The sequence below is a fragment of the Dama dama genome, chromosome 4 (assembly GCF_033118175.1).
Source record: "Dama dama isolate Ldn47 chromosome 4, ASM3311817v1, whole genome shotgun sequence".
Lineage (NCBI taxonomy): Eukaryota > Metazoa > Chordata > Mammalia > Artiodactyla > Cervidae > Dama > Dama dama.
In genome coordinates, this window is record NC_083684.1 from 61,539,214 (window position 1) to 61,562,788 (window position 23,575).

General features: G+C 50.9%; 2 protein-coding genes, 1 long non-coding RNA gene and 1 other non-coding gene across 9 annotated transcripts; 3 read left to right on the plus strand and 1 right to left on the minus strand.

The window, feature by feature from the left end:
- Window positions 1-3,699: 3,699 nt before the first annotated feature.
- Window positions 3,700-9,011, minus strand: LOC133054650 (uncharacterized). 2 transcript variants are annotated; one of them, XR_009692486.1, is made up of 3 exons: window positions 8,918-9,005; window positions 8,381-8,446; window positions 3,700-4,554 (listed from the first exon to the last, which is right to left on the minus strand). It is a non-coding gene; the product is annotated as an uncharacterized LOC133054650 (long non-coding RNA). The 2 variants fall into 2 exon arrangements; XR_009692487.1 differs by lacking the exon at window positions 8,381-8,446 and having other exon boundaries at window positions 8,918-9,011.
- RPS11 (ribosomal protein S11) lies at window positions 5,371-7,806 on the plus strand. The gene is made up of 5 exons (XM_061139835.1): window positions 5,371-5,528; window positions 6,242-6,373; window positions 6,690-6,765; window positions 7,112-7,241; window positions 7,631-7,806. Exons 1-5 carry the CDS (start codon window positions 5,514-5,516, stop codon window positions 7,752-7,754), a joined length of 477 nt encoding a protein of 158 aa, XP_060995818.1. The 5' UTR covers window positions 5,371-5,513; the 3' UTR covers window positions 7,755-7,806.
- LOC133055319 (small nucleolar RNA SNORD35) lies at window positions 6,901-6,987 on the plus strand. Its single transcript, XR_009692610.1, has one exon. It is a non-coding gene; the product is annotated as a small nucleolar RNA SNORD35 (small nucleolar RNA).
- Window positions 9,012-16,595: 7,584 nt separating the features above from the next.
- Window positions 16,596-23,339, plus strand: FCGRT (Fc gamma receptor and transporter). 5 transcript variants are annotated; one of them, XM_061139836.1, is made up of 7 exons: window positions 16,596-16,750; window positions 17,204-17,290; window positions 17,599-17,880; window positions 17,989-18,264; window positions 21,218-21,487; window positions 22,112-22,228; window positions 22,851-23,339. In XM_061139836.1, exons 2-7 carry the CDS (start codon window positions 17,218-17,220, stop codon window positions 22,928-22,930), a joined length of 1,098 nt encoding a protein of 365 aa, XP_060995819.1. In that variant the 5' UTR covers window positions 16,596-16,750; window positions 17,204-17,217; the 3' UTR covers window positions 22,931-23,339. The 5 variants fall into 5 exon arrangements, with proteins under 5 accessions (XP_060995819.1, XP_060995821.1, XP_060995820.1 ...); XM_061139838.1 differs by having other exon boundaries at window positions 17,632-17,880; XM_061139837.1 differs by having other exon boundaries at window positions 16,710-16,849.
- Window positions 23,340-23,575: the final 236 nt, after the last annotated feature.

The following is a 23,575-nucleotide window of genomic DNA, read 5'->3' on the forward strand; positions in this document are numbered from 1 at the left end:
GGCATGTGGGCTTTTCCAGCCTGGACCATGCCAGACTGTAATGTAGAGATTGGTGGGGTATTAGAGAAAGTCAGAAGTTTTTTTTTTTTTTTTTTTTTTAAGATTAAAACTAGACCTGTTAGATCTGGCAGGATGAGTCCCTGAAAGGGTCAGGGTACCTAGCCCATGGTCACCTCTCAGCACCCAGGTGGGCCCCCCACCCCACCTTACTGAGAAGGTTATGTGTGGTCTGTGGTGTCAGCACCGATGACATGCAGAGGGGTCTGGCTTGACCAAGGTATATCCATCTGTACTGGGAGCAACGCTAGATTGCCGCTGCCCTTGGAGACTGGTGGGCAGTACTTGGTGTGTGTTGGTTCACTGAGCAAGTAATAACTTCCACACTGTGCCATTCTATCCTGCTTAATCTATGAAATGTCCAAGACTGGCTCGTTTTCTCAGGATCATTTTGCAAATGGGTGGTGTCCCTGCCCCTCCTGGGGGCTCCTGTCTCCAGCAGAGCTGTCTCCAGAAGCAACTGGAAATCCTAGAGTGTAAGTCTTACGACACACTGTATGTTAAAGCAGCACAATAGGCTGCCCAAACCATTTAATTTTGGCTTAAAAATGTAAAACTTCAAACGACATACACCATTGGGGTATCCGTGGTGGTCCAGTGGGTAAGACTGCTCCAAATGCAGAAGGCCTGTGGGTTCCATCCCTGGTCAAGGAACTAGATCCCACCTGCTGCAACTAAAGATTGAAACTTAAAACTCACTAACAATGAGCCAATCAACAAAAACTTAGGCCCAGAATTTGAAAGTGGCTTTCACCAAAGAAGATACACAAATGCTAACAAGCATGTGAAGAGTTGCTCATCATTCCCCATTAAAGAAGACAAATGAAATCTCCAGGCATAACCTGAATCATCCTGTGGGAGAAATACAGGGAATCAGAACCTCTGGGCCAACAGAAGGAATGTTCTCAAAGCGCCCTCCAGCAGCACTCTAGTCCCAGATCAGCTTCAACCCCTGGGCTATAGCAATCTTGGGACACTGGTCCTTGGGCCAGACACAGGGGAATGGCTTGTTTTAACAGGCATTTCAGTGCTCACTGAAAGTGGAAGAAAGTGCAGTCGCTCAGTCGTGTCCAACTCTTTGCGACCCCATGGACTAGAGCCTACGAGGCTCCTCCCTCCATGGGATTCTCCAGGCAAGAGTACTGGAGTGGGTTGCCATTTCCTTCTCCAGGGGATCTTCCCAACTCAGGGATCGAACCGGGGTCTCCCGCTTTAACCTCTGAGCCACCAGGGAAGTGGAGGGGGCAGTTCTGTACTCTTAATATTTGCATTTCTGTTGTGAAATGCTAGGAAATGTCTGAAATCTGGCAGAGACAGGGAAATACGCCCTCAAGTGATAACTAAAGTTGGCTGAAGTTTATTACTGAGCACCAAGACTGTTCACACCGCAGTTCAAAAAATTCAAGGTGCTGGTTTGTAACCAGCCTTAAAATAGTAATAAAATTGAAAAGAAATTTTAAAAAAATTTGTGTATTATAGGAGGTAAAGGAGAGAGTTAAAAGACTTAAAAATCAGACAAGGAGACGAAGGCAGAGGAGGGTAAGACAGAGATGTGTGCTTGGTCACAATGCAAAAAGGATTTCCTACTGTTGGTTGTGATCAACACCTAGAAGCTAAGGACCTAAACATCCCCAAATTGCCCTCACTCCCTCAGAGTGAAGCAGTATTTCTTTTATTTGCTCTTCCCTTATCATCAAAATCTCACCAGCTGCTCTTAGCAATTTGCAAAGTATTGAGCATTTAAGACACCAGACAGGAAATCATACCTAATCTCACCACCTGAAGATGTAAACCACTAGGGCAATGTCATGTATTTCCTTCCAGGCTTTTTTCTACATTAACTTTCTTACACAGTTTAGCACATATTGTAGACAGCAACTCCAGGTTCCCCTTTTTTAAAAACTATAAATCCTTTCCAAGTTATTCAAGAACTCTAGAACTTTTTCCTTCAAAAAATAAATTGTAAAACAACTACAAGGTCACTGGGAGGAAGATATAGCAGGTTTTAAAACAAAAAGTCTCTCTTCCTTAATGCTATCCCAGAGGGACTGAAACAGTGATGATTAAAAATGAACCATTCATCACTTATATGTGAACTCTAAAATAGGACACAAGTGAACTTACCTATGAAACAGAAATAGATTTCATAGAACAGAGAACAAACCTGGGGTTGCCATGTGGGGGGGTAGTGAGGGATAGATTGGGAATTTGGGATTAGCAGATGCCAACTATTATATATAGAATGGATAAACAACTGTATGGCACAGGGAACTATATTCAATATCCTGTGATAAACCATAATGGAAAATATGAAAAAGGTTTGTGTGTATATATATATGTAAAATTGAATCACTTTGCTATATACCTGAAACACAACATAGCAAATAAACTATAATCCAATTTTTTTAAAAATTGGGAAAAAAAGAATATTTTGTGACCCCTGTAGAAGTTTGTTAGGAGCATAGATTGTATATTCTAAATACAGTGCGTAAAAAAAATCTTTATTAGACTTGTAAGTGGGGGAAAAAAACCTCATATTTTCTTCTAGTATATAGCTTCTTTTCTTCGTGGCTTCATTTCTCAAACCTACCTAAATTTTATCCCTACACATCAGAAATTTACGTTGGCATAAAGTAGGAGGTAGGGATCCAACTTTATTTTCAGAGGGTTTCACACTTCTCCTAACACAAAATTACTGAATAGTTTGTAGATTCCCCAGGGATTTTAACTGCACCTGTCATCATATGCCAAATTCTCAGAGTTGTATTTATTTTGGACTTCCTAGAAGGTATATTTTAAATATTTACATTAAAGAAGTTAACTTTTTACTTAAATGTGACATAATAGTTGCTCAAATATTTAAATATTTATATTGAAGAAACCAACTTTTATTTTTAAAAGAAATTGCATTTAACACACCCACACAAATATAATAATGTACCAGGATTTCTTTTTTTTTTTTTTCAGGATTTCTTTTAAAATGATTAATTAAAAGGCAATTCGAAGCAGAATAAAACATACATTTAAATCATATATATTGATTATGAACTCAGTGCAACTTTGTACATTGAACTGGAACAGTCTAGCCAAAGCCTAAATTTGAGGTCTTTGGTGACTGTGATGCCTCAGCGAGAGCGCTGGGAAAATTCAGGCCATGACTTAATTAAGGAAGGAGGCATAAAACCCGTGCCAAAGTCAGGAGTTTGAATTCTCCCAACAACACCCAAATCAGGGTGTTACAAGACACCAGGTTGTTGCCACCACTGGCCAGAAGGGGGCCCAGTATGCAAAAGTGCGAAGTGAACGTAAAAAGGACTCTGGTGTTCCTTCTTTAAAAGTTCAGTTAAGTTCATTCGCTCAGTCCTGTCCGACTCTTTGCGACCCCATGGGCTGCAGCATGCTAGGCCTCCCTGTCCATCACCAACTCCCAGAGTTTACTCAAAACTCGTCAGTGATGCCATCCAACCCTCTCATCCTCTGTCGTCCCCTTCTCCTCCCGCCTTCAATCTTTCCCAGCATCAGGATCTTTTCAAATGAGACAGCTCTTCACATAAGGTGGCCAAAGTATTGAAGTTTCAGCTTCTTCTACATCAGTGTGTTATAGCCACGCTTTCCGGGAAACAAACTCACTCAGAAGGACAATGCAGATAGTGGAGTGCAGTTTATTACACCGGCGGGCCCAAGGCAGAGTCTGCTCTTAGCCAAGGACCCCGACCAGCATTTGTGAAAATCTTTTATACCCCATGTGTACGCGTCCAAACCCACTACCCCAATTCCTTTAAGACTTACATAAATAAAGGAAGGGTAAATACAACTACAATAACCCCATCATTCATGTGTTTTGTGTTCAGTCAATAATCAATAAGCCCGCAGTTACATTCCAAATAGTTAATAACCGATAAGCCTGTGCTTACATTCTGATAGATAGTGTCCGGAGGCAGGGGTGATTAGTGTCTGTTTTCTCTTCTTCAAGATTCCCCTGCCCAGAGGGGGGGGGGTCTTATCCTTCCATTGTCATTCCCACAGGCGCTAAGCACAGAGTTCAGAGTCCACTGGAGCGGTGGCCGCACATGATCAGCACAGACAGGCGTGAGATGGAGTCCAGGCCCTATGAATTCGTTCTTCAAGTGCTTCAAATGAACACTCAGGACCGATCTCCTTTAGGATGGACTGGTTGGATCTCCTTGCAGTCCAAGGGACTCTCCAGAGTCTTCTCCAACACCACAGTTCAAAAGCATCAATTCTTCGGCGCTTAGCTTTCTTTATAGTCCAACTCCCATATCCATACATGACTGGAAAAACCATAGCTTTGAGAAGACGGACTTTTGTCGGCAAACTAATGTCTCTGCTTTTTACTAAGATGTCTAGGTTGGTCATAACTTTTCTTCCAAGGATCAAGCGTCTTTTAATTTCTTTAAAGGTAGGTAATTAAGAAGGCTGGAGACAGACTGCTCAGGTTAAATTCCCAAATTCCCAACTATGCCTCCGTTTCCGCATCTGCAAAATGGGAATAATAGAACCATCCTTAGTGTGTTAGCACAATTCTGCGCACATGGTAATTGCTATTAGATTTTTGCTTTTCAAAAATTTGTAAAATAATAAATTGAAAAAAATAATAAATTGATATTCAGATTTGGACCTGCACTGACCAACGCAATCGATAACTAGCTCCATATGGCTATTTAAATCGAATAAAATTAAAATTAAAAATTGAGGTCCACAGTCACACACACCCCACTTACAGTGCCAGTGGCTACTGTGTTGGACAGCGCAGACAGAAAACATTTGCATCATACTGGGGAGTACTATTGGACAGCGCTGTTCAACAATTAGCAGAAGGCCTTTTATTTTTTTAATTGAACTAAAATTTTCAACGAAACCACTCTCTGGGGAAAACACGGCCCACAGAAGAAAACGACTCTCATTAAACTTCAGGAAGCTCATAGGTAGTGTCCGTCCCTCACAAAGATGGCGGCTTCGCAGCGCGTGCATGTTCCTGACACTTTCTGGTCTCCCGCCCCGCAAAAAGATGGCCGCCGCCACAACACGTTCCCACCCTGCACGGACACAGACACGAGGTCCCAAACCCCACGCGGTCTCACTCATCTCAGAAACATGGCCGCCTTCCGATAACTCTCGCGATAACGTAAGGCTGGTTAAGATTGGCCACGCCTTCCCAACGTGACCTAGCATGCCGGCGCTCAATGATGGCGTAAGACTCTCGCGAGACAGTGGCCGCTTCCCGCCCCTCTGCCTTGAACATCATGGCAGCTTTCGTACTGTCTGCGAATCGCGTGCTTAGGTAGGACTGTTCGCCAATCAGAGTCTCGCCAAGGCACCGCCCCCAGACCGTGTTTGCCCCGCCCCTTCATCGTCACTTCCTCTCTAACCCTTGCGCAGTCGATAAGGAAACCCGGACGCCCCCTCGGCCTTCCTTTTTTCAGGCAGCCGGGAAGATGGCGGACATTCAGGTATGGGGTACAGGCCGATGCCGACACTTCGGGGTCTGGGCTTCACGGGCGCGTCCTGGAGAGCGAGCGGGACTCCGCCCTCCAGTTTGGGGGTTAATTTCCCAGGGATTAATTCAGGCAGAGGGCCGTCGTCTTGACGTTAATCTCGATTAGCGCCTCCCAAATGTTGGAGGCTCCGCATTTGGGGTATAATTTAAGGTTCAAAGATTTTGGAAGTTACCTTTTTAAAAATCAAGATTTACAGAGTACTTTTTTTTTTTTGGAGGCCTTAGGCTGTAGGGTTAATCCTTTGAGAACTGACTTTTAAGGGCCACTCCAGGGAACCCGTCAGTTTGGTATTTAATTTGGAGCCGCGTATGTTATTTAAGGAATGCATCCTGGTTGGATGTCTTTGTGTCTTCAGTAATTTTTGTTGAATAGTTTTGGTGTTTGAGGCATGGTTTTGTATCGCTGAGGCTTTAAGGGCTGAATGCTCCAGGTGGTGGGAGGTGTTTTAGACCAGGCTGATGTAACCCTGCGTTCAGGGTTGAGTCTGAATTAGAGGTGTATTTGGGTTAGTGTCTTGGAAGATAATTCTGGGGCACTTGGCGTTCGTGGCCAGCGTTCAGGGAGTTCAATACCCGAGAAGATGGATGGTATTGGGATTTTGTGAAGCTTACCAGGCCAGGTTGATGCCTGCTCGGGTCTTACCAGCTTCCTCCTCATCCCCATAGACAGAACGTGCGTACCAAAAGCAACCGACCATCTTTCAAAATAAGAAGAGGGTCCTGCTTGGAGAAACTGGCAAAGAAAAGCTCCCTCGATACTACAAGAACATTGGTCTGGGCTTTAAGACTCCAAAGGAGGTAAGGGCACCCTCAGAAGAGAGGAGGAGACTCCTGTGTCCCCGCCCATGTGCCCCAACTGAGTTAACCTATCCACATCCCATTGGCTGCTGCTGGGAACTGTAGTTTGTGTGTTTAGAGAGGCCACGCCCCTTGTTCTTTTCAGGAACTGTCTTCAGGGCTCTTAACTCTCCTTAAAACCGACTCAATGGACATGGGTTTGGGTGGACTCCGGGAGTTGGTGATAGACAGGGAGGCTTGGCTTGCTGCGGTTCATGGGGTCACAAAGAGTCGGACACGACTGAGCAACTGAACTTAACCCTCCTTATCCCTTCAGGCCATCGAGGGCACCTACATTGACAAGAAATGCCCTTTTACTGGTAACGTCTCCATTCGAGGGCGGATCCTGTCTGGTGAGTGAGGACCTCCGGGGGCTTGGGTTCAGATTCCTGGGTCTGAGGGAAGAAGGGCTGGGGACACTGAGGCTCCAGGGTCCTGGGTTGGGGAAGGGGTTGGCAGACTCCTGGTGACCCCGGGGGTACACTTTTGGCAAATGATGTCTATTTCACGATGGTCTTCAGATGCCCACCCTGGGCAGTGCTGAGAAGGCCACTTGGCACAGCTGATGCTGGAAGCAGGGCTTCCTGGGAACCCTAGTCAGCGGCCCCCTGCTTCCCAGACGCCCTGCGCTGCCCATGGCTCCCTTCTCTGTGGGGCCTGACGAGGAACTGCGCGCCACTGCCCCCCCCCCCCCCCCAGGCGTGGTGACCAAAATGAAGATGCAGAGGACCATCGTCATCCGCCGAGACTACCTTCACTACATCCGAAAGTACAACCGCTTCGAGAAGCGCCACAAGAACATGTCCGTGCACCTCTCTCCCTGCTTCAGGTGAGCCGGGTGGGCTGCCCTCCTGGGCAGAGAGGAGGAGGTGGGCTGCACAGGAGAGTGACCAGACCTGGCTGCCATGTGGAGGTCATCAGCTGTGGGGCGGGTTGTAAAGGGGTCCAGTACCACCCTCTGGGAGCCTCCAGTGTCCTGCAAAACGGACATGACAGATGGAGGTCTTCTGTCCCTGGAAGGGTTGGACCATCCTCTGTGTGGCCTGGGTCCTTACACATAGTTTGTGCTCAGTAATTAACTGGGGGCAGGTGAAACTGGAAATAGGAGCTTGGTTTGGAGGAGCCAAAGTTGAGAGGCTCTGCCTAGAGACAGGAAGATGCCTTTAGGGCCTGCTGAGAGCAGAGCTTCCCCTAACCCAGCCCTGCTCCCCTCCACAGGGACGTCCAGATCGGTGACATCGTCACGGTGGGCGAGTGCCGGCCCCTGAGCAAGACCGTGCGCTTCAACGTCCTCAAGGTCACCAAGGCTGCCGGCACCAAGAAGCAGTTCCAGAAGTTCTGAGACTGGACCTCTGCCCACTGCCCCAAACACAATAAAGATATTTTCCCCGTCACTGACAGGCTCTGGCTGTCTGTGCTCCTACAAGAGGGAGGGGTTGTCCCCAGGAATTAAGTGGGGTTGTGGAAGGTGGGATTCGTCTTCATCTTCTGGGGGCATAAAGATGGGGACCACATCCTACCTCCTGCCCCCACGTCTGGGTGAAGACAGCCTGTATCAAGATGCCGCCTTCCTCTGGTGTTTTGGTCTTTGTTACCTTTTGGTGTTGCGCACATCAGGCCTTTCTACCTGGTGTTGAGCTCCCCCCGCAAGTCTCTGGGGAGGAAGTGAGTGAGGGTGGAGGTTCCTGGGTTCTCTAGACTTTGAGCCTTTTCTGGTCTCTGAGGGGAGGGGGAGGAAGAAATATCCGCCCTCTTGGCCTTGCTGGGTGTCAGCGTCGGTGGGTTGGGTGGGCTTGGGTTCAAAGCTGCCTGTTTCGGAGTTGAAGGTCTTGACCTCAACCTGGGATTGTCTTCTGATGGGAAAGCAAGGCACCTACTTTGCCCCTGCATGTCCCGCCATCCCCTCCTAAGTGAGCACCATGCCCGTTTGCAGATGAGCGCACTTATTTGAGGGGGCAAGTTCTCTACCTGGGGTCCCAGGAAATAGCTGAGCTGCAGGCATCAGATGATGGTGACTTCCTTTGCCAGAAAATCCTAGTAAGGAAAATGGCCTTGAGGGCAAGTCGCATAGCAAGGCCAGCCAGCAGTGAGGGGGTCACAGGCGGCTGCATGGATAGGACGTCCTTCAAGGTGGGACAGACCACATGGAGTGGCTTTGGGTGAGGAGAGAAACGAGATGGGGGAAAAATGAGGGCAAGGCAAATGAAGGGGAAGAGATTTCTGGCAGAGCCAGACTGGGCTACCTTGGGTGCCAGGGTGGAAACAGGAGATGGGGAGAGCTTAACAGTTGGTATTAGCAGGGAAGGTTTTCTGCTAGAGACAAATGGGGAAAGGAAGAGGGACCTTTGAGTGCCAGACAGAGATAAGAGATTTGAGACACCCCTGAGCCCACCGTCTGGACACCAGTCAGAGATGCAGAACCACGTACAGAGAACCATGGAGCAGGGGAGGCAGGAGGGTGGCAGGTGCAAAGGCCAAGGAGAGGGAGACAGCGGAGATCCTCACCTGAGCCACAGCTGGCCAGAGATGGAGGCTGAGGCTTAGGGGAGGCGCTGGAGTTACCCCGCTAACTTCACCCCGGAGGCCTGGTGCTGCTGGGATTCCCCAGGTCCCTGCCTCCCCGTACCTGTACCAGGGATGAGACACACACTGGTACAAGGGTTGGGAGACAGGGCCGAGAGGAGAGAGGAGCCGCCGCCGCTGCCACCGCCGCCGCTGCTGCCTCCGGGGACTTGGTGTCTGGACTGGCCCGGGGGCTCCTTTTTACCCAGGCCCGGTGAGGGCGGGGGTTCCTGCCAGAGGAAGTGGGGCCGCATCAAAGAGGGCAGGAAGGGGCAGGGACGGGTCAGAAGGGGGCACGCCCCGAGGTTCAGCCTGCGAGCCCGCCCCACCTGGTGCTGGAGGGTGGGAGACCCCGCGGAGGGGCACCGGGACCCAGACAGCAGGGGACAGAGGTGGGGGACAGGGAAAGGCAGATCCGGAGAGACAGGACGGGGAACAGAGACCCCGAGGGGGACCTGAGGCCGCTCCAGGAGCCCCCACCCGCAGGTGTTTCCGTTTGGGGTGGGGCCACCGTGTTTACAACAACAACAGGCCCGCTCCCCTGTTTCCTCCCAGCAGTGGGTTGCTGGGCGTCTCCTTGGCACCCCATTGTCAGGCTACCTAGTGTCGGGTGCAGCCCTGACCTGGTGGGGACCCCCTGATGGTCAGCGCACAAAACCCTTGGAGAAAGACCCCAGGGCCGTGTCAATTCAATGTTCCGATGACCTGGACGAGGACATTACCTGCAGTTCTCTTGTTTGTTTTGGCTGCTCTGGGTCTTCCTTGTGGCGCACCGGCTCCACAGCCCGTTGCAGCGTGCAGCCTTTTTCTAGCTGCGATGCAAGGGCCATAGAGTGGGTGGGCTCAGTAGTTGCCTCAGTAGCAGCATGTGGGATCTTAGTTCACCGTCCAGGGCTCAAAACCGCGTCCCCTGCATTGGAAGGCGGATTCTTAACCACTGGACTGAGGCAGGAGGTAGAGGGGCTCCAGGTTAGACATTAGAGCTGGCCTCCTGTTTGCATTTCATGGAGCACAAAGATGTGGGCTTCAGGCTGGATCCTTGACAACTGCTAGCATTTCCTGAGACGAGATAAATGAGCTCCAGTTGAGGAATTTACAATCAGCCTCCCGTTTGCTCTGCAAAATGGAAGTAACCACAGAAACAGGGTAAATAGCCAGTGTTTGTCTCTTGTAAACACTTTAAGGTAATAGTCAGGGCAGGGACAAAGAGGGGCAAAGCCCTGTTTGAATGAAGGATTACGCGATCTTCACTCCCCCTCTTTTGGGACAAGGGAGCCCCTACACATGTACAAAAAGGCTCCTTGGAGACCAAAAGTCAGGGGATAACGCCAGGCCAAAATGATTCTTGCTCCTCCCAGAAGCCTTCACTTTGAGGGGACAGAGATCCATCTTGGCTGAGCAGCGGTGCGTGCACACCCAGGGTAAGGGTCCCAGAGTAGGGCAGGTGTGGAAAAAGAAACCAGATGATGGGCTAAAGGTAAACCAGACCTGGAAGAACTGACCTGTATAAACAACTTAACCGCCTCCTCCTCACTGCGGGGGACGCCACACCCTTTGTGTCTGGGTGTGCGTCTCTGCCTTGCTTCTATCTTAACAGAGCAAAACCATTTCTCTGTGCTCTCCCCACACTTGTTGTTGTGCTCTGTCTCTAATAATAAACTTTGTACCTGCCTTCACAGTTTTTGCCTCCGTGATAAAGGCATTTTTCACCGGGGGCAAAGAGCCAGGGGAAAATAGCTTCTAGCCTCTAGCCCTTGCTGGTCTGGTGGCTAGGATTCCAGGCCACCCCGGTTTAATTCTTGGGCAGGGAATTAAATCTCACTTCAAGCCACTGCTCACTGCTGCCTCAACCAGATCAGAACCACCAGGAGGGTCCCCACCTGCCCTTCTTAGAGCCCTGTGACAGCTAGAGACTCCTGGGCACAGATCACAGCCTCAGAGCTTGCCCTCTGCCTGCCTGCTCCTCCCACCCTCCCTGCACCCCAGACTCGCTCCCTCCTCTGAGCTTTTGCACTGGCTGTGCCCTCTGCCCGGAGCCTCTAACCCCAGGCTTCCAGCTGCTGCTTCCCTCACCCCTTCACCTCTAGTTCTCACCAACCTCTTTCCATTTGGCAGAACCTCCAGCCCTCCCAGCCCCCCCTCCCTGCCTGAATGTCCCACATAGACAGGAAAGCCTGCTCATGGCATATTTGTATATTTGTTGCACAGATCCTGTATGACCTGGCACACTTATTTGCTAACCTGTTAACTTCTGGAATACAAACTCCAAGAAGGGGGGGAAATCTCTGCAACCCCAGCACCTGGAACAAACTGTGAGTGCGCCGCACACGTTTAGCCGAGTGTATGAATCGTTTTAAGGGTAAATCCCAAATAAATTAATTTTTAAAAAGTTAAACCCCCACATTCTCACAGGCTAGGCTTGACCCCTAGCATTACCCCAAAACCATCTCTTGGTGGGTGTCAAGCCGAAAGACCCAACTGAGCCAAAGGTCAGGAGAAGGAAGGTTTGTTAGAACTCGCCACAAGTAAGGGGAACACCAGGGACCTTCCCCAAAGGACTGTCTCGCCAGCAGCAAAATTGGGGAAGTTTTAAGCTAAGGGAACAAGCAACAAGCACATTCATGGCAGGGTGGAGCAGAGGAGAAATCAGCACAGAATTGGGGCAAAGGTCGCCCGAGCCCTAACTGTAGTTATTGAAGTCTGGAGGGGCAATATCATTCTATCCTTCACCTGGGTGGTGCCTTAGTTACTGCAGAACTCAAAGATTGTATCAGATGATTCTGTATATCCTTTGAGGAGGAATTAGGACTCTGTTTTATTGTTTCTTGACAGCTTTTCCTTTTTTCTGTATGCCCTCTCTTCCAGTAAAGAATCTGTCTGCAGGAGACCAAGGTTTGATTCCTGGGTTGGGAAGATCCCCTGGAAAAGTGAATGGCTACCCACTCCAGTATTGTTGCCTGGAGAATTCCAGGGACAGAGGAGCTTGTCACAAAGAGTCAGACACGACTGAGCGTCTCACACTTTCACACTTTACTTCCCTGAAGATCACGGATTACTGAGACCTATTCAAGGGCAAGCACTGGGGCCAGGCTTAGATCACAAGATGGCTTAGGCCAAAATGGCTTGTCTTACATCAAGAAAGTCATTCCTGGTTCTTTTTCTTCAGGGACCCCTTAACCTATCCACTTACACTAGGTCTCAAGGCACAGAGTAACCGGAAGCAGTGAACATGCACAGAAACCTCCCAATGTTAGCATGAAGACTATAGGCTCTGTTGCAGAGTCTAGCCCTACCCTCATTAGCTGTGTGACCTTGGGCATGATTCTCCGGGAACCACAGGGCTTCAGTTTCCTAATCTGTAAAATCTTGCCTCCCTGCCCCTTCGGGAACATGAAATAGACTCACCTGTGTTACTGGGGGTAGAACTAGTTCTAGTAAGTGATACTTCTCAAGGAAGTGATTGTGTCACATTCCTGAGCCTATTGTTAGTGCAAAGTCTAGTGAGACCTTGGCGAAGCTGTTGCTGAGTCGCCTTGGCTGGCCTGAGGACAAGAGTCTTTGGCAGGGGACTTCCCTGGTGGTCCAGTGGCTAAGACTGCGATTCCAATGCAGGGGGCCCAGGTTTGATCCCTGGTCAGGGAATTAGATCCCACATGCCACAATGAAAGATCCTGTATGCCGCAACTAAGATCTGGTGCAGCCAAACAAATTTAAAAAATAAAAAGTCTTTGGCAGAAGGCCCTAGAAGTATCAATGGTTATGGAATCCTGGATCTACTACCGCAAATCCTGCTGGTTTGTCATGGGATCTTGAGACTATTTTAGCATGCTTTTGGAATATTCTGTCACATGCCCCTTATAGGTGTCCCCAGTGGTCATTTCCCAGGGAAATTAGCTCCAAGCATGTTTCAAAGCAGGGTCCCAGGTTATGATGACAGCAGGCGTCAGGCCTGTTACATGAAAACAGGGCAGATATTGGTTGTATCATAATGTTTCACGGCCTCACATCTATCAGAACAGGCCACAGGAATATTCTATTATAGCCAGACTGGTGAGCATCGTTGCAGCCCCTTGTGGTATTATAGCATGACCTATAATAGATTATAGTGGGAATTCAGGGTCTTGTAACAGGCTCTTTTTTTAAAATTTTCCCTGTGGTCACAGCACATGGTATGTGGGATCTTCGTTCCCCCACCAGGGATGAAACCTGCGTCCCTTGCTTTGGAAGTGTGGAGTCTTAACCACTGGACCACCAGGTACGTCTGATGTAACTGGTGGTTGCAATACCTGGGTTATATGAGAGCCAGCACGTGCGTATTATGTGTGGAGCAGGCACCTGGATTCATTTAACTAGCCCTGGGGCTGCAAGTGGAATCTAGGAACATGGAATTGGAGCGGCTTCAGATGTGTAAGCAGCCTTGCTGCCATATGTTAGCACTTCCCTGAGTTTTCCATGATTGGAAAGCCCTCGAGTTTCACATTATAGTAGGTCCCAGCTCTGTGGCATTTAACAGAGACCCACGGATTGTTTCAGGGGTGCGTATAGATTCTGCTAGAACATTCTAGAAAAGTTTTAGGGACCTATTAAACCAGCCCTGAGTCTTTCACTATTGGCTTCCTTCTTTCTGCTGATGCTTCCTGTGCTGGCCCCTGGGGATGCAAGAGTGAGCGAGACAGAGCCAGGGCCTGCCGACAATCTAGTGCAACCGTGGGGACATTCACTGCCTCCTGAGTGGGGGGGAGGCAGTGTGGGGAACAGGTTACTACTGTGCTTTACTATGTGCCCCGTGCCAAACCTTTGATTCACTGAAGCCTCTCTACCGAAGGAGGTACAATTATTATCCCACTTCCCAGATAAACTGAGGCTCAGAGAAGCCCTCCTGAAAGAGAGCAGTTTGGGTTCGAACTCTGGTGTGATTGCATCCTGGGGTCAGGAGAGGGCGCTACAGTGCCGGGGAGAGAGGAGGGGCAGATGTTAAGGTGGTGATTCAGGAAGACAGCTCAGAACTGCCAGGGGCTAGGTCCCCAGACACCAAGGGCAGCGTCACGAGTGAGCTCCCTGTGCTGTTGTTCCAAAGGGACCTTGGTTCGTTTTGAAGTTGGAACTAAGTGCCCATATTTTCATTTACCAATGGGCTCTGCACATTTCATAACTGTCCTGCTGCTCTCTATTACTTTCTCATGGGCCCCTGGGGATGTGATAGGACCGCACGGAATCTAAAAGGTATCGGCAAAGGGATGTCCCTGCTGGTCCAGTGGTTAGGACTAGTTGCTTTCAGTGCTGGGGCCCAGGGTTCAATCACTGATCAGGGAAACTAAGATCCTGCAAGCTGCATGGCACACCCTGCAAACCCCACCCCCCACCCCCAAAAAACCACGCATGAGCAGGGATCACGAGAGCATAGGACCCTGGGGATAGGATATGAGACAGCCAGCAGATGCTGTAAATGGTCCCTGAAGACACAGCAGTTTCCAGGACACTTAGCAGCAATTCCCAGTGGGCATTAAGGGACCTCGAGAGCTTTTTCTTTTGTAGCAGGAAGGAGGAACATTATGAGGAATGTTCAGGTCGGACCTCTGAGAGGCCTCGTGGCTAAACCCCGAGATCATTATGACGGGAGGAAAGGAATATCCGAACGGGGACACAAAAGCGGAGTCAAGGGAGGGCACCCTCCATGCCCGTGACCACGCTAGGCTGGATACTGTTCCCCCAAAGCTGCCTATGTCCTAGAGCTCCAAAACCTGTGACTACATGACCTTGTTTAATAAAGGGAACTTCGAAGATGTGATTAAATTCAGGCTCTTGTGATGGGGAGATGATCTTGGATTATCCAGGTGGGACCAGTGTCATCACAAGGGTCCTTAGAAGAGGGAGGGTCAGCAAGTTCCTGAGAAATGCGGAAAGTTTCTTGCCTGGTCTGCCAGCAATGTAGGAGACGGCAACAGGAGCCATGGGTTTGATCCCTGGGTCGGGAAGATCCCCTGGAGGAGGAAATGGCAACCCACTCCAGTATTCTTGACTGGGAAAAGCCCATGGACAGAGGAGGTTGGTGGGCTACAGTGCATGGGGTCACAAAGAGTCAGACACATCTAAGAGCACACACATACACATGGTTAAACACATGTGTCAACTTGGCGGGGCCACAGTGCCCAGATGTTTGGTCCAACATTATTCTGGATGTTTCTGTGTGGGCGTTTGGGAATGAAATTACACTGAAATCAGTGGACTCTGAGTGGAGCCAACCACCCCTACCATAATGTGGGCGGGCCTCATCCAATCAGTTGAAGGTGGAAAACTGACCTCCCCTCAAGCAAAGGGGAGCCCTGCCAGCAGACTGCCTTTAGATTTCATCTGCAAGATGAGCTCTTCTGGGTTTTCCAGATAGCCTGCCTTTGGATTTGAACTGTAACTGTTTCCGGCCACCTCTATCACATTTTGAACTTGTCAAGTTTCCATGATCACGTGCGCCAATTCCTTATACTAAGTCTCTTTCTCTATATATATACATCCTGTTGATTCTGTTTCTCCAAGAAACCCTGACTAATATATCATATGACCTAGCAAGTCCACTCCTCTGTATATACCCAAAAGAATTGAATACAGATATGCAGGAAAAATTTTTTTAAAAAAACAACAGCCTTGCAAGCAAATGTTTACAGCAGCATTATTCACAATAGCCAAAAAAGTGAAAACAACCCAAATGTCCATCAACTGCTGAAGGGATGAACAAGTGTGGTCAATCCATACCATAGAATATTATCCAGCTGTGATGAGGAATGAAATCCTGCCACATGCTACCATGTGGATAAATCTTGAAAACAGCATGCTGGGAAATTCCCTGGCAGACCAGTAGTTAAGACTCTGCCTTTTCATTGTGATCTTCTGCAAGTCTTGAGGGGAGGCCAAAAAGAAAAGAAAAACTCCACAGTACACTAAATGAAAGAAGCCAGGTATAAAATGCCAGATTAATTTGAAATGTCCAGAATAGGCAAATCCATGCAGACAGTAAATTCGTGGTTGCCGGGGGCAGGGGGAAGAAGGGACCACTTAATGTGTCTGGGATCTCCTTTGGGATGATGAAAAAGTTCTGGAACTAGATCGTGGTGATGGTCTCACAACATTGTGAGTGCACCAAATGTCACTAATAGTAACTTCTTTGTCTCGTGCACTTTACCACAATAAAACAAGTGAATGGAAGCGTTAGAGCAGGAATGTGGGCTGGAAGTGGGAGGCTGGATGATGCCCCAAGTATGGTGTAGAATATTTGGGTCTGTGCAGTTACTGAGGTCATACCAGAAGATATTAAGGAACTGCAGGGGCTCTTTAAGAGGCCCCGTGAGGGAGGAAGGAAGAAATGTGGAAGCTGGAGGAGGATTTTTATCACCGCAGGCGTTAGTGACCTTGTTGGGGTGGGGGGTGGACAAGGAGGTAAGGAGGGGACCCACACAGACGTCCCAATTTGGCACTCGGATAATACTGATTCCCAACTTTGTCATGAATTTGCTGGATGGCTGACATTCTCAAGAAAATCAGGAAGCAACAGCGCAAGAGAGAAAAAAAAAAAAAAAAAAGACAAAAGTTTCTCGAGAGAGGCAGAGACGGACACTCAGCCAGCCCGGGCCCCGGGCCCGGGGTGTGCCCTACAGCTGTAGGGGCGGGGTTGGATATTCCTGGAGTCGAGGAGCCGTCGTCTCTGGACAGGATGTGAGAGAGGAACTGGGGTCTCCAGTCACGGGAGCCAGCTGGGGCCGCAGAGGGAAGGGATCGCGGCTGCCAGTGAGTCCAGAGCTGGGGCCCCCAAACCGAGGGAGGAGAGGGCCGGGCGCAGGACCTCCGGGTCTCAGGGACGAGGGAGCCGGCGATCTGGACTTTGGGGTCGGAGGCAGGAGGGGACGGGTCTCTCGGGTCTGAGGCAGGAGGAGGCGGGGGAGGAGGAGGAGGAGGCGGGGCCGAAGTCTGAGCCAGGAATCTCAGCCTATCCAGGCTCTGTAACTAATTAACCAGCGCGGATCAAATTAGTGGGTGAAAGTTCATCGAGGAGGAGAGGCTTGTTGTCGTCCTCCCCCCCGGGATCGAGCTCCTCCACCTGCAGCCGCAGGCGCGCGGGGTGGCCGGGCCGAGCAGGGCCGAGCCGGGCAGAGCCGGGCCGGGCCAGAGCTGCGGGAGGGACGGCGGGTGGGAGGGGCGGGCCGGGGGTCCGGAGGAGTCACGCGCCCCCTCCCGCCCCAGGTCTCCCACTCAGAATGCGGCTTCCCCGGCCTCAGCCCTGGGGGCTCGGTCTGCTGCTCGTCCTCCTGCCTGGGGCGCTGAGAGCAGGTGAGGGGCTGCCGGGGGCTTCCGGGGGCTGCCGGGCACGCGGGAGGTGCCAGCCTCCGGGAAATGAGCGAAATCCGAGGTTCCCCGCTCGAGCCGGGGGACTTCCTTCTCGGCCGCATTTCGTCTGGTTTCCCACGATCTTTTCTCCCTCTGGCGGTCTGTCTGGAAAACACCTGTCCCCTTCTTCCTGGGGCTCTAGTCCCCTCTCCGGGTCTGGCCTTCCCCACTCCACCCCCCACCCCGCCAGGGTCTGGCCCCTCTGTCAGGGGTGGGGGTGTTTTCTTTCCCGGGGTGTCTGTCCCACCTAGGTCCCCCGCCCCGACTGCTCTCTTCGCCGGCAGAGAACCATCGCTCTCTGCAGTACCACTTCACGGCCGTGTCGGCCCCCGCCGCGGGGACCCCTGCTTTCTGGGTTTCGGGCTGGCTGGGGCCCCAGCAGTACCTGAGCTACAATAACCTGCGAGGGCAGGCTGAGCCCTGCGGCGCGTGGGTCTGGGAAAGCCAGGTGTCCTGGTACTGGGAGAAAGAGACCACCGACCTGCGATACCAGCAGACGCTCTTCCTCCAAGCGCTCCAAGCTCTAGGCGAAGGTGAGAAGGGGGCTTCCTGGGCTGGGAGCCTGGATCCCCGGTCCGAGGGAGGAGGGGACGGCCTGCCCCCGCTCCTGGGTCAGGCTCATCCTTGTGTGGGCACCCCAGGCCCCTTCACCATGCAGGGCCTGTTGGGCTGCGAGTTGGGCCCTGACAATGTATCGGTGCCGGTGGCCAAGTTTGCCCTGAACGGCGAGGAGTTCATGATGTTTGACCCCAAGCTGGGCATCTGGGATGGTGACTGGCCTGAGTCCCGGACCGTCAGTATCAAGTGGACGCAGCAGCCCGAGGCGGTCAACAAGGAGAAGACCTTCCTCCTCTACTCCTGCCCGCACCGGCTGCTGGGGCATCTGGAGAGGGGCCGAGGCAACCTGGAGTGGAAGGGTGAGCGACCCCCTGATCAGCGCAGGCCCCCTCCATTCCCACGGCCCCATCCTCTTCCCCAGCCTCTCCCCGTCGGCCTCCCTGCCTCCAGCCCACCCTGCTCTCCCACAATCACATCTCTGAGGGTCATCCTCCACCCCCAGCGGTCCCCAGCCCCTCTCCTGCACACAGCCCTCCCGTGGCTCCCAGAGCCCTCGGGGCATGGCTCAGGCCCCTCGGCCGGGCTTTACCATCCCACGTGGCATGGCCTCTGCCCCTCGCCTGTCTCCACCTGCCCCACTCGGCCAGACGCAGTCACCCAGGGCCCCTTGAGCTCTCCCCAGCCCTCCCGTTTCTCCACCTTTGCCAGTTTCACTAGTGCCAGAGGCCACTGGTGTCAGGTTCCACTCTGGCCCTGAGGTTTTTTTCTCGGCTCCTTCAGACGCCCACAGGACCTTATGTGACCTCCATTCCATACAGCACGTGTCACTCTGAGCTATAATTACAGGCGTGTCTAGGGAATTCAAGGGCTGCAGTTTAGAGCTCTTTTGTCCTCAGCCTCTCCAACATCGAGTTTCCAGCTTCCATCTCAGCCCCCAGTTCGGACTCTCCTCCACCCAGGAGTCAGATGAACCTTTTAAAAACATAAATGAGCTCCCATCCCACCCATGCTTAAAACCAGACCACAGATTCCTGCTAATCCTGGATGAAAATCCAAACTCTACTCCGAGGCCTGCAAGCCCTGCATGGTCTGGCTGCTTTCCACCGCTGTAATTTCACAATGCCCCCAGTGACACTGGACTTCTCCCTTTCCTTCAATATGTTAGGTTCTTTCCTCCCTCAGGGCCTTTGCACCAGCTGTTCCCTCTGCCTTTTTTTTTTTTTTTTTTTTTGAGGTGCCTTTTTTTTTTTTTTTTTGGATTAATTAATTAATGTACTTTGGCTGTGTCACATCTTCCTTGAGGCAGCACTGCAGGCTTCTCTCTAGCTGTGGTGCCCAGACTCAGTTGCCTTGCAGCATGTGGGATCTTAGTTCCCTGAGCAGGGATCGAACCCCTGTCCCCTGCATTTCAAGGTGGATTCTTACTCTCTGGACCACCGGAGTAGTCCCCAGTGTTCCCTTTGCTTTTGATTCTCTTCCTTGGGCTCCAGCAAGGACTGGGTCCTTCTCGTGCTAGAAGTTTGAATGTCCGCTCTTCAGTAGGGCCCTCCCTGGCTAACGGGTGCCCCCCCAATCGCACCCCCATTATTGTCTCTCATGCCACTGTTTTTTTTGTCCATTCATTCATTATAGCATCTTTCATCTTTTGTTGTTATTTTTTCTTGAGGTGTGACTTACCTATTTAAAGTCCACTGCTCAGGGACTTTGCTGGTGTTTCAGTGGTGAAGACTCTGAGTTCCCAATGCAGGAGGCAAGGGTTTGATCCCTGGTCAGGGAACTAGACCCACATGCCACACAGTGTGGCAATAAAAAAGTACATGGCTCAATTTTTTTTTTTTTTTTTGGCTGTGCTACTCAGGGATCAAACCTGTGCCCCCTGCCTTGGAAGCACAGAGTCTTAACCACTGGCCACTAGCAAAGTCCCTGAACATGGAATTTATTTGTCAAGAAGTTTTATATTATGGATTACAATGTTTAAATAGTTATAGGACCACTACTCAATTGTAAAATTTCTTCTTGTGTCTGTCTGGGAACGTTGTGTCTCTCAGGAATTTGTCAAGTTCATTTAAATTTCAAGAGTGCTGGCTTGAAATTGTTCATATTCCTCTCACTATCTATTGAATGACTGCAGGGCCTGTCTTATTTTCCCTCACCACACTTTCATAGCCTGTTTCCCTTTTATTTATTTATTTTATTTTATTTTATTTATTTATTTATTTTATTTATTTTATTTATTTATTTTTAAAATATTCATCTTCAGCTGTGTCTGGCCTTAGTGTGGCATGCAGGATCTTCCCTTGTGGTGCTCGGGGTCTTCATTTTGGCGAGTAGGTTTCTGTCTAATTGTAGGGCGTGGGCTCGGTAGTTGCAGAGCTCAGGCTTAGTTGTCCTGCAGCTCGTTGGATCTTAGTTCCCCGACCAGGGATCCAACCCAGGTCTCCTGCATTGGAAGGCAAATTCTTAATCACTGGACCACCAGCGAAGTCCTCCTTTTCATTTACATATACACAAATATTCATCTCTCTGGTAGCTCAGAGAATCTGGTGGTAGAGAATCTGCCTGTTATGCAGGAGACCTGGGTTCTATGCCTGGGTTGGGAAGATCCCCTGGGGAAGGGAGTGGCTACTTACTCTGGTATTCTTGCCTGGAGAGTCCCATGGACAGATGAGCCTGATGGGCTATGGAGTCCATGGAGTCACAGAGAGTTGGACATGACTGAGCTACTAAGACACTCCTCTCATTAGAACACAAGCCCCATGAGCACAGGGACTTTTGTCTGTCTTGTTCACTGCTCTATCTCTAGTGCGTGGAAGAGTGCCTGGTACATTCCCACGGTAAATGCGTGTATGTGTCATTGTAGGAAGGACTGGAAGAGAGATGGATACCCTCGTGGTGGGCAGGTTGGATATCAGGACCCCTAAGAAGGCCTTTCCCTCTTTATCGTTATGTTCTCTAGGCTCAGGACAGCATAGGGCACGATCAGGTGTAGTATGGGGGCTTCCCAGGTGGCACAGTAGTAAAGAATTCACCTGCCAACGTAGGAGACGCAAGAGACGCAGGTTCGATCCCTGGTCGGGAAGATCCCCTGGAGTAGGAAATGGCAACCCGCTCCAGTATTCTTGCCTGGAGAGTCCCATGGACAGAGGAACCTGGTGGGCTACAGTCCATGGGGTGGTAAAGAGTCACAGCACGCGAGGCGCGCTGTGGGGCCTGCTGGGTAGCGGGGAGGCATGGAGGCCTGTGTCCGTCTCCGTGCGCCCCTGAGCCTGTCTGCGCCTAGGGGCTTAGGCCTGTCTGCCTGTCCGTCTGCAGAGCCACCCTCCATGCGCCTGAAGGCCCGCCCCGGCAGCCCCGGCCTGTCTGTGCTCACCTGCAGTGCCTTCTCCTTCTACCCACCTGAGCTGAAGCTGCGCTTCCTGCGGAACGAGCTGGCCACTGGCTCTGGTGAGATACACATGGGCCCTAACGGCGACGGCTCCTTCTACGCCTGGTCATCACTCACAGTCAAGAGTGGCGACGAGCACCACTACCGATGCGTGGTGCAGCACGCGGGGCTGGCCCAGCCCCTCACGGTGGAGCTGGGTGAGTGAGGTCCCGCTGGGGAACTGTGCTCCCGACTTCCGGTTGTCTTTTCTCCCTCTGCTGCAGCAACCCTTCCTGAGTCTGACTGCTTTCTGCCCCACCGCTGCCAGTTCGTCCAAAGCCTGACAGCCTCTTGTCCTGCGTTGCTTGCCTCCCCAAGTCTGAGTGCCTTCCATCCTGCTGCTGCTGGCCTCATTGATTCTGGCCACTCGTTAACCGCTATGGGAAGTCCTCCCTAAGTCTGACCACCTTCCGTCCTGCTGCTGCTAGTCTTCAGGGAGTCTGACCATTCGTTGTCTGCTGCTGCCAGGCCTCTATGAGTCATGTTCTACTGCTCTGTGCCCACCCCTCCTCTCCAAGTTGGAACACCGCCCACTCTGCTGCTACAGGTCCCTTGATCAGAGTGACTGAGACCCCTCTTGCTACAGCTGGTTCTTATATCCAACCTGGGGGCTTTCTAGATGTAGAACATCCTGGGAGTGTCCTTCCCTTTATCCACACCTACTCCCCACATCCTGGTGCTGGTATCTCTGGGGTTGGGAGGGACTGCGAACCCCCAGTCCGCTGTCCTGACTCAGACATGGCAGAGGGTCTCTTACATATCTCACGACATTCTGACTGCAGAATCACCAGCCAGGACCTCGGTGCCAGTGGTTGGAATCATCATCGGCTTCTTGCTGCTCCTGACAGTGGCTGCGGGAGGAGCTCTCCTGTGGAGAAGGATGAGGAAGGGGCTGCCAGGTGCGGGGCAGGAAGAGGGAGGTGCCTCAGAGAGAGGGGTGGGGACCCCCTCATTCCTGCAGGGACAGAGCCGGACAGAGACCCAGAGAGATGGGGAGAAAGAAAACTGGAGGGGAGAAAGACTCAGAGGAGGATAGAAATCCATAGAGTAGGACAGAGACTGAAAAATACACAAAGACACACACACACACCACACACACACACCACACATATAACACACACCACACACATACCACACACACACCACACACACACACACACACCACACACACACCACACAACACACCACACACACAGCACACACATAACACACACACAACACACATAACACACACACAACACACACAACACAGACCACACACATATAACACACCACACACACACCACACACACCACACATACACACACACACCCCGCACACACACACCACACACACCACACATACACACACACACCACACACACACCACACATACCCCCCCCACACACACACAGCACACACACACACACCACACAAACACACACACACCACACACACCACACACACACACGTGGGGAGGGGCAGTCAGAGACCTGGAGGATTTCAAAGATTCTAATGATCTCCCTTGTCCCTCTTTTCTCAGCTCCTTGGATCTCTTTCCGTGGGGAGGATGTAGGGGCCCTCCTGCCCACTCCCGGCCCGTCCAAGGATGGTGAATCTTAGGATAAAAATGCATTCCCAGCAACTGCCGATCATCCCCCATCCTGGCTGTTACCAGCTAATGTCCTCAGGTCCTTCTCATGCTGTGAGACCTCCGGGAATCCTGGTATTTTTGAGCCTCCGGAAGGAGCCCGATGTCCTCCCTCTGGACTTCTCCTCTTGTGATCTGCCTCAGTTACCCCTCCCGATATATATGGTTCTTTTCCAGCTCCACATATAACATGGGTTTGGGCCCGAATCGTTGTGTTCTCATCGTTTCAACTTTTTTAGGGAATTGTGAGGGGGAATAAATGGTGTAAGCCTTGGGCTTCAAGTCTCTCCTGAGGCTAACTTGTTGCCACAGTGGAATTTGCCAATTTTATATACCAAGTCATGTATTTTTAATGAATAAATTTCACAAATATTTACTGGATGTTTGTGCCAGGCATTTTGAGGAATCCTTGGCTGGAGTCTGATCTAACTTCTTGGTGTAGCGGAAGAGTTGTTCCCTCCTTGAGGGAAAGGAAAGCCTCCTCTGGCTCTTAGGTTCCCTTTCCTAAAACCTGCGGACAAAGGGAAAGAGATAAAAATACATCTCCCGTGAGGCTTTGAAGCTAGAGCAACTGGAGGTGGTCGGGCAGGGCACCCCGACGCCTGCCGGGAGTTGTA

What these genes read in the sequence shown, in the direction of transcription:
- RPS11 (XM_061139835.1), top strand. An exon ending in TCGAGGGCGGATCCTGTCTG is followed by an intron (nt 6,766 to 7,111) that starts GTGAGTGAGGAC and finishes CCCCCCCCCCAG; the next exon opens with GCGTGGTGACCAAAATGAAG. An exon ending in CACCTCTCTCCCTGCTTCAG is followed by an intron (nt 7,242 to 7,630) that starts GTGAGCCGGGTG and finishes TCCCCTCCACAG; the next exon opens with GGACGTCCAGATCGGTGACA.
- FCGRT (XM_061139836.1), top strand. Translation starts at nt 17,218, where the DNA reads ATGCGGCTTCCCCGGCCTCAGCCCTGGGGGCTCGGTCTGCTGCTCGTC. An exon ending in GCTCCAAGCTCTAGGCGAAG is followed by an intron (nt 17,881 to 17,988) that starts GTGAGAAGGGGG and finishes TGGGCACCCCAG; the next exon opens with GCCCCTTCACCATGCAGGGC. An exon ending in AGGCAACCTGGAGTGGAAGG is followed by an intron (nt 18,265 to 21,217) that starts GTGAGCGACCCC and finishes GTCCGTCTGCAG; the next exon opens with AGCCACCCTCCATGCGCCTG.